The 16708-nt window shown below is 40.5% G+C and overlaps 1 protein-coding gene across 1 annotated transcript in view; it reads right to left on the minus strand.

Annotated features, from left to right (window-relative positions):
- Positions 1-104: 104 nt before the first annotated feature.
- The window catches only part of LRRC1 (leucine rich repeat containing 1), a 61982-nt gene continuing 45378 nt past the window's right edge, over positions 105-16708 (minus strand). The window contains exons 10-14 of the mRNA XM_028722609.2: positions 14893-14976; positions 6277-6392; positions 5186-5358; positions 4345-4481; positions 105-1460 (exon numbers count right to left, since the gene is read on the minus strand). Of these exons, the coding sequence (XP_028578442.1) occupies positions 1302-1460; positions 4345-4481; positions 5186-5358; positions 6277-6392; positions 14893-14976 (669 nt within the window). The 3' untranslated portion in view covers positions 105-1301. The remainder of the gene's footprint in view (positions 1461-4344; positions 4482-5185; positions 5359-6276; positions 6393-14892; positions 14977-16708) is intronic.

Genomic DNA, 16708 nt, shown 5'->3' on the forward strand with positions numbered 1-16708 from the left:
GACCAACACCAAGCAGTACTTAGTAAGAAATACAATGCAAAGGAATTAAAGTTATACATCCATTTATAAGTACTAGAATAAAAAGTTACCGAGGCACTAAGGTGTTTGGTTTTTTTAGTGTTTTATTAAGGTTTTATAGAGATATAAAACCTTCCAAGTACGTCTGAGAATATCATGCCTGTACAGTACATAACATTCGTTTTGACAACTTATGCTGTTGCTGTTGTGTATTTTGTTCCATTTCTAAAATATATGTTATTCTTACAAATGGCACATTTAAAAGTGGACACCTGAAATTCTAATGGCTGCAATGCTGCTTCAGCCCAAGTAATTTCTTCATGAACAAGTTTTAAAAGTGTGTGAGTGCATCATATTATAAGGCAGTGGCAATTCAGTGTCGTCACCATAGTAAAACACTTTGCAGAAAAACTTCAGCTTTTTCTTCTTCTTAAAACAAAGGGAGGAAGTTAAACATTAATTGTTTGCAAAGTCGCACATCTGAGGAGGCACCCTTCTTCAAACTAATCTCGCTGTCTCCTAGGCTTTTTTCTTCTTTAACTAATCTCATTAGACTGCATTAAGGCACATGCAGATATGACAAGCATGAATGTGTCAATGGAATTCACCCTCTACAAATAGTAAAATGTACCGCTTAAAAATCCTTTTTTAAAAAATGAAATACATCCATTTTGTTGGTTTGTTATGAAACTCGACTCCTATACAAAAAAATTATAAAATTTACACCATCTGAGCTGCCAGAGAGGTTTAAAAAGTGTCGATTCTGCAATAAAACTACTTTCCCCCACCACCACAGTCCAGAACAGGGCAGAATAAATACCCCATCACTTGAACTGGGGTTGGGGGGAGGGCAGAGGAGAACAGCAGCAGACCAACACCCCTGGGTAAAAGAGATGCATGATTGTATAATAGCATATTCCCCTTGTTAAAAACAAAACAAAAACAAAACAGACCTCTTAATCCTTTTTTAAAACAAAAACAACAACACTGGAATTGATGGGAACAATTTGCCGGCAAAGAAGCAGGAGTTGTCCAAGCAAAGAACCACAGTGGGGGAGCAGTTTTCAGTGCGCTGCACCCCCTGTGCTCAGATGCCTGGACTGAAATAAGGCACTTTTCTTCCAGTGAGAAGCACCTTCCAAAGGAATGACACAAGGACAAGATGAGTCGGATTTCTGGTTAAAACACATGAGGGTTGATTGGATGGTATTCCCAGGATGCAACAGTAACGGTTCGACAGCAGGTGGGAAGACACAGGAGGCAAATATCTGGGAGGTGAGCCTCTACACAGAAGTGGTCACTCTGTCATTGGCATTATTGACCTCATTTTTGTTTGAATCCAGTCCTTTAGCAGCGTTCATATCATTCCGTAAATTCTCCACTTTCACTTTCATATTCTTTAACTCCCCAGGGTGTGGAGTGGCTCGCCTTAGAAGTGTCCTCTAAAAACAAACAGTGGAATAAATGATTTTTCTCCTTCTTGTGACTCTCCCCCCCCCTCCTTTTAAGAAATTATTTATAATCTTTAAAATGGCTTTTCAGGCTTGGCAATCAAATACCAGTGATTGAGTCTACCAGGAAATGTGCTGTCAACTTTAAAATAGCTGCTTAAAAATAATAGCAATAATAATAATAAATAAATAAAATGTGGCAGGGGATAGACCTAATAGCTGAAGGTATGCTTGCCGTGATGTAGAGAGGCAACATGCATTGAGGGGACAACCCACTCAAAGTGCTTCCATCTTCCCAGGATTCAAATACAGTTGATTGGCCCTCATCCTGTCCACCACTACACTGATCCAGAGCTTCCACTGCCTCTCCTGATTTAGTTGTTATGGCAAAATAGGACTGCCTGTCATCAGCGGCCTGATTATACCTGGCTCCAAAACTCCTAATGGCCACTCCCAATGGCTTCATATCAATCTTAAAAACAGCACTGGGGACAGGATAGTACCCTGCAGAACCCCATAGCACAGATGCCAGAGGACCACAAAGCACTTACCCAATGCTACTCTCCAAACATAGGCCTGAAAGTAAGAATGGAACCATTGTAATACAGTGCCCCCGATTCCCATCCCACCATGACTGGTCCCAGTGTTAGAACCTGAGATATGAAAGCTAGGACCTAAATGCCACCTTAAACCTAGGCTATGAGTGCAAGAACAGAATGTCTAGGCACGCTTTCTTATAACAAGAATATAAAGCTGAAAATGAATGAACTGCAGGTAAATATTACGTTCATTTTTCACATGGTCTAGTCCTTTGCCTGCCCACCCCCTAATATTCTTAAGAAGGTCTCTTTTCCAGTCTTCAGAGAGTAGCTGGAAGTGGGGAGGCAGAAAAAGGTCCCCCTTTCCTTCCACTCTGCAGTTTTAGTCTGAAATTTTAGGCGTGGTGCTGCGCCCAGAGCTGAGAAACTGATTGCACTAACAAAATTCCCTGTCGCAAAATGCGTCCAGAACAATTGGGAGTTTCAAAAACTGGTTGGGTCCAGAAAGTATCCCAAACTACTGAGAAATAGAGCAGAAGTAACAGAGTTGTATTCCCCGTCTCACAATGAAAGGCAACCAAAGTCGACTGGGTTCCAAAACCGAGTCTGCTTGCAGCAAATCTAGATAATGAGTCTCATCCAAGAATACCTGCAGTTACTCCACAATCACCCTTTCCACTATGTTTGCCAAGAAATGGGTGTTGGTGACTGGTCTATAGATATTACACTCCATTGGGTCCAGAGTCGGCTTTTTAATAAATGGACCCACCACTGTCTTTTAGTCCACTCAGTCCACCACTGCAGTCCCATGCATTTAAAAGTAGTCATACTCTGTATCTATTTTACCTCTGTGAATTACATGCTATTACTTTTGGGACACTTCATGCTTTATGTGAAAAATACACCCACATTGTCAACACTAATGTTTGAAGAGGAGATGTTAATCAAAACACAGAGGATACATATTTCAATAAGCATCTGTTCTTCAAACTTGTGTACTGTGGGAAATGTGGTCAACATACATTCACATGTGAGCAGCCATAGCTGCAAAAAGACAGCTGATAATTCTAGTTTACATATGCAGCTGTGAAATGCAATTCTGCTCAGAAAAGTGACTATAGCACCTTCGTAAAAAGCATCCACCACCATATGCATTCTGAGTCATGGCAGCTGCTGTTAGTTATGCAATGAATCTTTTTCCTGCTTTTAATTTTAGTTGATTCTGAAGAATAAAAATAAGTGAAAGTGAGGGGGTGGCAGGCTGTGTGACCTTCTATGCACCAAGAAAAATCAAATTATTGTCCCATGATGCAGAAGGTGTGTGCACGCACACACAAACCATGATATTAAATGAATCACAGCGATTTTAACTGCTTTATAGCAGCATTATTTTAATATGAACTGTGCAATTTCACCAGTTACGGAAAGTCAGAAGGACCGGGAGTCAATTTGTTGCCCCAATATATCACCAGTTATGAGGAGGACAGACGGTCCTTTTGCAGTTCAGTTAAGTATTAATTGCAAGGAAACACTTATGTTCTTACTCTCAAAAATGCTGTAGTCACTATTCAAAGCAAGAACATTCATTTAATGCATATTTTAGGTTTGTACTGTGGACAATTTCACACATGGCTTCTTTAAGTGTATACCTAAGGTATTTGTTTTTAAGTGTGAACGCAAACACGTGTCTCATACTGCTACACTCCTATATGAAGGTTGCCTGCCTGCCGTTTGACATCTTCTGTGAGTAAAAAGCAATCATTTAAGTGGACCTACTTCATGGGCATATTTGGAGGGAGAGGGGATGTGCTTTACTGGAGGTCTCATAAGTACAGTGACAGGTGCTCCCACTCGGCCCTCCTTCATTTTGAGCAGAACACTGAACATTTCCTGCCAGTTCAGGTGTCAATACAAATGATCATGTAATGAAGGCAGGGCGATGGAAGGGATTGTGGCGATGACAACAAACAGTATGGTAGGATAGGAGACAGTCCAATGGGGGAGGGATAACTCCAAGGGCTTTGCTGCCTACAGGATGTTGGTTCCATATCTTAGATCTTCCACAGAAGATGGATACTTCCATCCTGTTTTTGGAAAACTGAAGGGAACCCCCCCCCCCCAAAAAAAAAGTCAATTAAAGCTAGGATTAAAGTAGGATTAAGTAGCAATATTTTGCTACCCAGGAGTTTCTGCAAGAGTATCTGATTACAAGCATTTAACAAAATTGGCAATTTAGTAATGGTCTGCTGGTGCCGTGTAAATTAATGCCCAAATCAATAGTCCAACAAACCGTGCTTACGGCCCCACTTTTTCATTCGCTTTCCAAGAAAACATACCATTTCATTATCCTCTTCATCTTTTTCGTCTTCTAAAAAGCGGATTGCACTGACTCTATTTACTGCTCGTTCATTCCATGTCTCATCTGACATTTCATTTACCAAGCTCTCCAGTGCCCCACATCGGGGAAGGTTATCTGTTATGAGAGATAACAAACAGAGATAGAAGGTTGTTAGAGAAGTCAACATCAACATATATCCAACAGTTCAGATGTCAATGTTTTTCCCCCCTGATAAAAACACATGTTTGACAATTCCATACTACATTCACTTGAGAGGTCAGCTGCAAAGATCCTGTGCTTATGTTTAGGAAAGACATTACATCGCATTTGCAATGATACAGTCTTATCAGGAAATTTGGTTCATGTCTCCATATAAGAGCAGACAGAGGCTGAAACATCAACTTTCTGGAACTCTTTTCTTTAAGACTGTTTCCCTGAAATGTAAATTTCCCCTATGCCCAAGATTGTCATCAGTTCAAGTGCAAAGAAATCACTTCATGTACGTAACTCTTGTGCTTGCTTGAGCTAAGAGTTAAGAACATGCAACGTATTTAAACATCATCAAGACAAGCTGTTCCAAGATCAAGCTAATGATTTGCATTTATTCAATAAGTTAAAAGTAAAACTACAGGGAATGGGGAGCCGATAAGCCATTATTATCATCACCTGGCAGAAGATATGCAACACTTCATAACCTCAAAACTACAATTTCTTGAAAACCTCTTAAGAGGCATAGCACACTTACATGATACTATGCAGCCAAGGGAGTTTTGTTTGCTTTTCTCATTACCCTGAAGCCATCTTGCTTCATGTGAAATTGATCTGTAAAATGTATTTACCTTGGCAACCGGGCTCAGAAGGCATTTGAGGAAGTAAAACACATGTTAAAATCTTCTCCCCTACTTCAGGGTCTGTGTCTGTCTGGAACGTAAGTAAAGGCTGGGACTGGTTATCAGACAACCACAACGCCTTCAGCTTCAAGCTGGTGAGTGACATGGGAAGATGTAGCAACCTGGCAGAGAAAACAATCCTAATAGTTCTTAAACTGCTACGGGAGAATAAAGCATTTCAGTGTTATGAAAAAGTCTTGTTTTTATGTCTGCAAAGAGGTGGAAGAAGGTGCCCCCAAACAACTGTTTCCCCATGCAACATCATACAAATTTAATTTTTTACATGGTTGGTTTCTGTGCACTTAATGTAACTTACTGTTTTCCAACAAAAGATCAGCCTTACCACATTGGTTTTGTTATGTGCAGGCAAATATGCAAGAAGCATCTGATGTGATCAGGAAAGAGCTTGGCATTTTCGCAAGTATACATAGGTAGTGTCTGGTCTTGAAAATTGCACTATTCCACCCACCCAACTAACTCTTCATATTCCATGCATTTCCCTAAAAGTGTTGTGAGAAGGGTATAGGTATTGCTGTAAGTGAATGGAAAGGGGGGAAATTAAATTCTCTAAACTGGGGGGAGGGGGGATTAATTGCTGTGAACTAAATTACAGCCAGACAGCATAAAGACTCACATCCCATTACAGTAGCTGCTGGATCTTAACACAGCACAACAGTCTAAGGAAGGGAGATTTAACCTCCAGTACCTATTTTTTCTTCTGCATGGAAAAGATAATAAAATGATACTAAGATATCTGGTGTTTAAAAACAACATGCCCCAATCTTATTACAGATACAGCTGTACAGCTGCATCCCAGTGGAATAATAGCAAAAAAAAAAGAAATAAATCTAAATCCAACACATTTCTTCATTTGACTTAAATTGGGAACTAACCTAAACATTTAACTATTAATGTGATTTTTTTAAACTGTCTTTATAACAGCTACCAAATTGCACATACCCCATTTGATGTAGCAAACACTATGCATCTTGAATACATTACAAAAATAATTTGGATTTGTTGTGCATACGAGTACTTGCCTATTTCCAGCTACATCTAGGACATGAAGTTCTGTGGCTTGTGATATCTCAGGAGGAATCCTAGATAACCGGTTGTCACGTACTGAAAAAACATTTAGACTGCAACACCCACCAATCTGTTTTATGAAAAGAAAAGAGAATGCATTATTGTTGCAGAGGCACAGTACGCATGTAAAACATGGGCTGTGAGTACTAATGTTACCAGCACACTAGAATACTCATGTTTGCCTTAGTAGTTGCTTTGTACAACAACAACAACAACTTGCTCCACTAAGGGGCAGTCTTGGGACACTCATTTGGATTCCTTCTCAGCTAACCCATTGGACGATGGATGCTTCAGAGACAGCATTTAAAGTTCTTCTGTTTAGCGACTAAAAGAGAGCAGCTGGGAACAAAGTTGATAAGCTTCAGCAAAACATCTGAATTTCTGGTCTGATGGTTCTGCCACTGTTTTTTTAAAATTAGGCTTCCTGATCTCATTTCTTTTCCCTACATGCTACTCTGCATCAGGTGCTCAGGGATGTGTTTGTATATGTTGGCGCACCTGCAAAGCAACAACGGAATACACAAAGCTGCTTGCCCAAAGCAAGATTCATTGTCAAATGCACCGGCATCTTCAATTCACTCTATTTGCAGCTGAGGTGCTTTTAAAGCAGCAGTTGCTTATACTAAGTAAAACACCCACAAGGTTGCTCCATAGCAATTATTGAGACTGCGCTTATGCAAACTTGAAAACTCAGTACTTATGTAAGAGTGCACTGTAAGGCATCTTGCGTTCAAAAAAAAAAAAAAAAAAGCCATAATTTACACAAACCCCAATAATTAACTCAACAGCACAATGGAAAGCAATAGATTGAAGCAATAGATTCAAGTGAAAAGCACTTAAGGCATACTTTTTAAGTTACACAAAATCACAATCACCATTTTTAAGTTAGCAATTCTAAGTAGGTTTTAAAATGTAATAAGATTGAGTAAGTTCCACTAAAATCAGCAAGCCTTTATTCTAAATGAAGATGTATAGGATTTAAGAGGGGGTCTTTTCAATTTACTGTGTCAAGTATCCAATTTCCTCTGAAACTCTATATAAGCTTCTGTTTACATTCACCTAAACTTCAGTGTAGCAAACACTATGCATCTTGAACTCAGGATATCATCTCACACCCAGGTTCTGTGAAGTTCAAAGCTTCATTTCAAGAGAATAAGCATTCTATTATAAAGAACTTCAACAGCACATGCATCTTTAAGATGGTCACTTTGCAACATGAATGGAATTTCCATCATCACATTTCTCTTTTTAAAAGGATAAAAAGTTTTCTACTGTCATTACCACTGATGCTAACCACCAACTTAAAGAGAGTCTGTACCATTTGAAGGAGACCACAATCTTTGTATCAACAAGCCACTTTAAAACCCCCTCTAAGCCTTGGTTATAAATCTAAAAATACTTTTTCAAACAACTCATTAAATGCTAGCTAGCTATTGGAGTCAATTCAATTTTGGTTGAATTGAATTTTCATTTCCCCCCCATTACAACTGAAATCTTTTTTTCCCCCAGTAACCACCAAAAAAAGTATTCCTTTCATCACATTTTAATCTTTATGCAAAGTTTTTGCCAACATAAATATTTCCATCGTATTCCCTTCCATTAGAAACAGGCATACTTTCCTCCTATTTTCATGCAAGGAGTTCATAGTGGAAAAAAGCATGAGCAAGATGATTATATATTGTGTTTTTTTTAAGTTGCAGAGCCTCCCCAGGAGTGAAAAACCATGCACTAAAATTTCTCTAAGTACTCTTGACAGGATATGAGGAACCGTAGCAAAAGTATCCATTGTCTGCCTAACTGGTGCATCTCTAAAATGAAAAAACTGAGCACAATTATTCATTCTGGTTAGTGAATGCTAGATGAGCTGGCAAATGATGCCCTGTAGCACACAAGGAGTGTTTTCTTTGAATGGTTCTGTGTCGAGAACAAGCAGAATGAGTTTTGGCCATGCAGCCTTCTTGAGAGGAACCCACCCCTTGAGCTGGAAAACCCCAGACTTTTGGGGGCAATGAAAGTGCAGCCAGTTGGAATCATCATGCATTGAAAGCAGTTTGGATGAAAGGAATCAGTGCAACCGTGGACAGAACAATACTTACAAGGTTACAAGAGTTTACCTGACTCAATTTTTCCAAGCAGCTAACAATTAAGAAAAACACAAGAGACAGTTGTTTGATATAAACACACACTATTATTTCAAAGGACAAGACAATACCAGTCTTGCACAAGCACACACACTCTATGATGAGACATATTTTTTTTCTCTACCAGAGAACTCAACATTTCCGACGCTTCACTGAAACTGGCTTCCAGCTAGTTCTGCATTGAACAGCCTTGAGCAATTTGCCTGGTGAACTGACCACTGCATGGTGAACTGTAATAAATCTGTAAACTGACTAAATGAAACCATGTGAGAAGCTAGTTGTCCATAATGCTGAGCTTTGTGGACCTAATCCAAAACATGGCAAAGTATTTGTTTACCACAGGGTCAGATAATAATGACCAGTTCCCTATGTGTTTGTATACATCCTAGAGCGAGTTTTGCAAATGAATACTATGTGATAAGTGATTGCTTGCTATCTACACTCCATGCTCATATGGAGGATACAATCAGGAGATGCAAATAATGCCTTAAGGGTTTTCTTTTTTTTAATAGGAAAGTTGACTATTCAGAGCACAAAAATGCTACACATTTAATGGCTGGCTACACACAGCACATTCTTAATATCTACCACATATAGTTACTTTAAAAATGCCATAGTTTGCAGCTGAGCAACACTGACAAGGTTGAACCATTTGTTACCATGCAGTTCTGTCAAAAATAATAGGTGAAGATGTAGCATCCAATCAAAACTGGTAAGATATCAACTGTGAACTAATAGCCTTTCTTGAAATAATCACCTCAGTCTTTTTTTGTGAAACTTACACCTCCACTTCAAAAATTACAGGGTTCCCTAGGCATGAATGAATCCCTAGGTGAAACAAAATTCTGATCTTGAAACTTTCTGGTGAAGTTCTCAGCTGTTGTGTGCACACTTAGGAATTTGAATGGAGACAAGGGCTTAGGGTTTCTTTGTATCCCATTCTGTAACATGGGGACACACTGGGTTCAAAAAGGATGGCCGTTCAGTACCTTGAGGTTTACTGACCTTGCTGCCAAAACATTTCACACTTTGTAGAGGGGGGAAATATCTACAAATAGTGGTAAGGAGAGTTTGCAGAAACATTTACTTACATGCAACAATTAACAGAAACAATGATTACTAGGGAAAGCATTTTAGTGGGAGAATCCATTCTACTTTTGCGGCAAGCCAAATAAACAGGGTTCAAAGAGCATAAGAATATAAGGGTCTGCTGGACTGACTGCATCTAGTTCAACATCCTGTTCCTACAGTGGCTAATCAGATGTCTATGGGATGTCCACAAACAGTACTGGCATACAGGAGCATACAGTGGTACCTCGCAAGACGAATGCCTCGCAAAACAAAAAACTCGCTAGACGAAAGGGTTTTTTGTTTTTTGAGCTGCTTCGCAAGACGATTTTCCCTATGGGCTTGCTTCGCAAGACGGAAACGTCTTGCAAGTTTGTTTCCTTTTTCTTAACACCGTTAATACAGTTGCGACTTGACTTCGAGGAGCAACTCATAGAACGTGGTGTGGTAGCCTTTTTGGGGTTTTTTAAAGACTTTAGTGATTTTTGAAGCTTTTCCAAAACTTTCCTGACACCGTGCTTCGCAAGACGAAAAAAATCGCAAGTCAACAAAACTCGCGGAACGAATTAATTTCGTCTTGCAAGGCACCACTGTATTGCCTCCAACACTGGGGAGAGAACATAGCCACAATGGCTTGTGGCCTTGATAGCCTTCTCCTCCATGAATGTGCCTAATCTTCTGTTAAAGCCATGCCAACTTGGTGGCCATCACTGCATCTTGTAGAAGTGAGTTCCATAGTTGAACTAACATTATTTTCTAAATGGCATGCACGTTCCGAAGCATCCATGCCACAACACTAATCCAGAATATTCTCTCGCCATCTGACTAAGTCAAGTGATGAATAGCCAGTGACTCGCTTGATATTATATTTGCCAACAGTTTTATTAGTCCCAGCTGCCAATTTATATCTGTAACCACCATTTCATTTTTATGTATTTATAGATACCTAATGTATATCTCAAAACATGGCTCAAGTGCAGGACAAAAAACACAACACAAATGCAAAAAAGTCAAAAATAGCAGACATTTGATCTGGTTAGTTGAATTGCATATATGTTCCTCTGACCCCTTTTGGATAACCTGGTATGACTGAAGAGTATTGTATTCATTTGTGCATGTTACGTTGCATACCAAGGATCTAGACTTTGTTAAAGATCCCCATTTGCAAAAAAGGGAACAAGAAAATAGGTGACAATACGACAGACAAAATTCGTATATATGTATATATATTTATGATCTCAGAACTCCAAAACTTCAACATTAAGTGATGATTTGCAGGTGTAAAACAGCCACCACTAACAAGCACCAGAGTTTTTACATCAGTGCACATCATTTCAGACAATACCTTATCAAAGCAGGCTGCCCCACATCAAATGCCGAATAACAGAGCAATGAAACAAATCACTGTGTATGAATCAGCTGTTAGTTCATATAATGATTTCAAACAGGTAGGAATAAAAGAACCTGACCGTCACTTCATCAAACCTGCCTGCCTGCCAGAAGCTGCCTGCTGAAATCCACCCACTAATCTCCCCATGTCAAACCCCTTTGCTATTAAGGCAACGCAAGCCCACCTCCTTTGATCTCACCTGTCAGAATTTTGTCAAGGTTCCATCCCAACACTGCGCAGCAGAGGTTCTCATTATCACACTTGGCAGTTCACTTTGTCATATTTCTGTAGGTGGCACTGATGGCTATGATTAGCTGCGGAGCAGCCTGAATAGCTGGTTTATGTAACACCAGACACAGTTCACCACTGGCAATATGAGGTTTGAAGCTCTGAAACAGCTACTTATGACATCATGAAAAATACCAAAGAGGGTATAGGGAAATAAATTTGTGAATATTCAAGATCCAGAGAGTGAGCAAAACTAACTGGACTTTTGAACAGTTAATGGAAGCAAAAGGAGCGACCTATTAGCAGCAGAAGTGACACTGGAAGCTGGTGTTTGTGACATCCCTGGACAGGAGAAGAAGGGCTTATGGGTCTGGCTTATACCATTGCCTGCCTCTGTACTAAACCAAAAATAAATTGGCCACCAATTATTTAGTCTGTAGCCAAACACTTAATTGCATGGCACTACAGAGCAGAAAAATTACCCAAGCTTTTTGCTATGCTTATAAAAAACAAATAAAGCACATATTTAAGGTTATGTAGAGTATGTTGATACATTTGAAGCTGAACTCCAGTATTTCCTTTCCTGCTCTCAACAAGACAACTATTTGACTCAGCATGCAGTTATCTCTGTACTATAACACAACAGTCAACCTCGTGTAGCAGCTCATTCTGTATAATCTGAAGCTTTCACAGTAAAATGACAGGCTGGATCTACAGGCCCTCAGGCACAATTCAGGTCCCTCAGATATTTGTGACAAATTAAGTGGTACACAGAAAGAAGGCTAAACTCACCAGGCAAAAAACTGTTTCTTATCAGACCCTAGCATACATGCGGTATTCAGTGAAAGACAAAATTCTATTTATAATTTAATTTTATCTCCAGTTTTAAATATCACTGACATCAGAAGAAAACAGTCAGCTTCCTGAACTCACATTTTCTAATCAATGAAGTATCATATAACCACCAAACCTCTCTACTATTGTATGAATAAAACTGTAGAATAAACTCTCAGGGTGGTATTCAATGCTAGTCCTATGCAGAGCAGACCCATTGAAATTAATGGAAATTACCAATTTAGGTTTGTTAATTACAATGGGTGTACTCTGAGTAGGTCTTGGTCGAACACAATCTTCATTCTGCAGTTACATCCAATTAAGGATGCTGATTTGCTTTGCTTTCAATTAACTGTTCTCATACACTTAATTGTCAACATATTTGTTGGCTGAGAATCTAGAGAGTAACCACATTTGGTTACGTCCCCCAAGGAAGAAAATGAATGTACAGCCCTCATGCTTTCAATGTAGGACAGGGGTGTGGAACTTGTGACCCACCAAATGTTGAAATCCAACCCCCATCATCCTTGATCATGCTGGCTAAGGCTGATGGGAACTGGAGTCCAACAACATCTGGAGGGCCACAGGTTCCCCACCCAAGTGTAGAAGCTCCCAGGTTCAGTCCCAACATCTGCAAGTAGGGCTGAGAAAGACTCATCTGAAACCCTGCAAAGCTAAATGGAGACCTGGTCTGATTTGGTATAATCCTATATAAAAGGGTATGAGTACACTTATCCAAGGTTATCTCTTTATACTGGGCCCCCTTCACATTTTCTAGCATGTAGAACTGCTCAGGATTGGTGATCCTCAGTGCTCATTGCCCCCATCCATCATGTCTGTTCACAGATACCAGATGTATCTGGAGAGGCCAGAAAAATCAGCATCCAAACTACAAAGAAAAGGAAGGTTCTGAAGACCTCTCTGACTTGGAAGCCTAAAAGTGCAGGAACATGAGGCCAACTGAACCAACAAACCTATGTTGACCTTCAAGGGCTAATAAGACTGTTTTTGAAATGTTTACTGCAATGTAGCAGTAATCCCCATTGAGTGGCGAGGGCAGAGTTGAAGCCTTTGTGTTACTAGGACAAATCAAACCTACTTCCAGGGCCAAGGCTCCTGCCACCAGGCTGAGACTGCAGAATTAGTAAGGCTGTCAGCTGGCAAACTCCTCACCACGCTGCTCCATCCCTGCAGTCTTTCAGTCTCTGGATGTATTAAATTAAATTTCTTCTTGTCATTTTGACTTTCACACCATGTGTGGCTTTTCTTATTTATAGCACATGTTCATATTTTGCTGAAAGCAAATGTTATCAAACAGCTACACTGGCAACAAAAAAAAACACCACCAGAAGCCTGTCGGCTGTCATTCCAACCCCCACTCCCACCCTCCTTAAAAACCAAAACCAGTTTCACTCAGCAACAAAGCAGAACTGAAAGCAAACCAAGCAGATTACATGTGCCCAGCACAGTTTTTGCATAAAACGAAGAACGGAAGACACATGTGTGTGAAAGTAATTGTGTCTGTTGAAAGTTATGCCACAGTGACATTTGTTAGCCTTAAAGGACACTGATTTAGACTAAGATGGCAGAACTGAAGCCTACGTTTACTTCCAAAAGTTGCAATTCCCAAGGACTAAAGGGGACATTTGCAAGGTACACTATGCTTTGAAATCCAGAAATATTACATTGCAGGATTCAGTTACAAGGTACATGCTTGCTCAAACAGATCACGGGACTAGCTTCCTATGAGGAATCTAGGTCTCCTGAGGATTCTCAGCAGATTTGCGATAGGAAATCTATTAAATCTTTTTTTTCCCTGCAATGCTTTTTGTTTTGCTGCAGTAGACTAAGCACAGCTACCCCTCAGTAAATTATTCACACAGAAAGACACAAGCATTCTGCAGGTCAGAGCCTGCCACAGACAAAAGTCTGTGACAATAAGACTGCCAGCAATGCAATCTCATCAGTGTGCTAAATACAAATGTTTTTTAAAAAACAAAAAACCCTGCAGATGTTGTATAGATATCCAAGAAGGCAGCGTTCTTCAGTTCATTTGTTACAAGCACCCAATGCCATTTCAAATCTTGTGACCTTGAGACGAACTTCAGCATAGTAATTTTTAACCATAAAAAGCTAAATGGCTAACCAGTAATACTCATAATTGCTTGGGACTTTCAAGGGTATTCTGATAGAGCACCACACACCACACATTCATCAGCAATTAGTGTTCCAAAACATTTGCCCTGGGAAAGGAACTGGCCTTCTTTCTTCCTTTTTCTAACTTTGAAAATGCTTCATCTGCTGTGTTGAGTGGATTTTGATGGAAATTAAGAGCTCCTTTCAGATCTGGGATGTCCAAGACCATGAGAAGTGAAATAATCATTTGGGCTAAACCCAGTGGCATAGCGTGGGTTGTCAGCACCTGGGGCAAGGCAAGTAATTTGTGCCCCCTAACCCATGAGAGAGAGTGAGTGAGCCAGGTAGGGGCAGAGAGCTGCAAGTGTGAGCGCCCCCCCCCCAGATGTTGCGCCCGGTGCGGCCGCCCCCCCCTGCACCCCCCACGCTACGCCACTGGCTAAACCACTAGACACAAGCCACAGCAAATTGGACAGTAAATTACCATTTCAGTTACAGACTGCTCTAACACACTTCCTTACTTCCTTACGTGCATTTATTTCCATCCAGCTAGGTCCACTTATTTCAGGTTTTACTAGTCAGTGCAATCCAAGCTCTTGCCCTACTACATTTCATTCTAGTTGAGAAATGGGGAACCTATGGCTCTCCATTTGTTGTTAGGCTACAAGCCCCATCATCCCTGACCCAAGGCTGCTGGCTGAATGGAAATGACATACCTTTTTACATGCTGTCCAGTTTCCCCTGCAAAGACAAACAACAGGGATATTGCTTACCTCTTTGGGTAAAGACACTAGTTTGTTTCTGTCAGCGTTCAGTACATTCAGCTTCTTTAGCCGTCCAATGCTCTTCGGCAAAGTCTGTTTCAGATCAAAGCAGAGCAATGTCAGTGATTACCAATACCAGCAGCTTTTCAATATGTGTTTACCTTTCAGAGCAGTTTGGAAATTCCAGGTGATACAGGTTGTTGAGATTTAAAGACTTAAGATTCCACGGTGTGTGAGCTCAATGAAGTTCTTGGGGTGAATGGGGTGGGGCAGATCAGAGCAAAGCAAGGTCATGTTTGCACATGACCTTTGCCACCAATCCTCTGCTACAACCATGTGACTATGACCTCAATGCTGACTCAAACCTAACCCCATCCCAGCTAATGAGCAGTAATGGCAGTGCCAAGAGAAATGCTCACCACCACATACGAATTTACATATGAATAACCTGAGGATGAAGTCGCATGTAACAGAGTTAAGTAACTATGGTGTGCACTCTGTTTTTATGTTTGCGTCTTGTCTAGTGAATCAAAATGCTGCTGTGTCATTCAGGACCCTCCTTGCTTCCTCACCTCTGCAGCCATTACTGCTTTTGCCTTCTCCTCCTCCCCTTGCTTGAAAACACAATGTCCCAAGATCCAACACCATCCTAACTTGGGCACCCACCTGGAAGTGTCAGAAACAGCTGCAACATAAGCAGCCCTGTTTAGGGAAGCTTTTAATGTTTAACTGACCACTGTATTTTAATATTTTGTTGGAAGCCGCCCAGAGTGGCTGGGGAAACCCAGCCAGAAGGGCGGGGTATAAATAAATTGTTGTTGTTGTTTCCATTTTCTTTTTCTACACTGCCTTTATTTCCAGCACCAGGGACCTGCAAATACCTTTTGTGCACTATGGATTTCTACCTCCTCGTTCCAATACCTTTAAAACATCTAGTTGATTTAAGAAACTTGCCAAATTATTAGGCGAGCTTTTGTGCCACAAGCAGGAGCAGTTCCCCTGATGCAGGGGTGGGTGGGTGGGTGGAGCTGCAGCAATAGCATTTGCACAACCCCAACCTCATCACTCCCAGTAAGTAGCAGTGACTATGCTGCTGGGAGGCTATTGCTGCTGCTCTGCCACACTGGGCAAATGGAGAATTTTGGAGGTTTTAAATTAAAGCCTCTCTCCCTCTGAAGATATAACCATCAGCTTACTAAAGAGCATTTGCAATCAGATATTCATTTGGGGAGATATGTGGACCCAAACCCTTTTAATCAAGGCTTTTCATTATGAGGTGAATGCATGTTAGGAAAAACTGGGTAGGGAAGAAAGATAGAATGACACAGTAGTGAAGTCCTACCAGCCAATCTTGGCAAGTTTCTTAAATTTGGTACAGGTGTTCCTACCACTAGAGCAGTGTTTCCCAAACTTGGGCCTCTAGCTGTTTTTGGACTACAACTCCCATCATCCCCAACTAGCAAGATCAGTGGCAGGAATGATGGGAATTGTATTCCATAAACAGCTGGAGACCCGAGTTTGGAAACACTGTGCTAGAATGTAATGATGGGACATTTCACCCAAAGAAGTAATAAGTAGCTTTTCCATCCCTGTGGTTTCTTAAATATGCAAGCAAAATAAACAAATATATAAATAAGCAGGGTAGGCAAAACATATTTATTAATCAAATGTGCTTTGGACCCTACTGGCCCTTCTTTGGGGAAATCAAGACCCAGTTCCATTTTTCGTGGGGGGGGGGGTTGTTCTCATTTCTGTTGCACTTTTCAGACATGCCACAGATGGTTTCTGAATAATTTATTGTAACAAGCTAGATACAAGTAACAGC

Source organism: Podarcis muralis, chromosome 3, assembly GCF_964188315.1.
Source record: "Podarcis muralis chromosome 3, rPodMur119.hap1.1, whole genome shotgun sequence".
In the NCBI taxonomy this organism is placed as follows: domain Eukaryota; kingdom Metazoa; phylum Chordata; class Lepidosauria; order Squamata; family Lacertidae; genus Podarcis; species Podarcis muralis.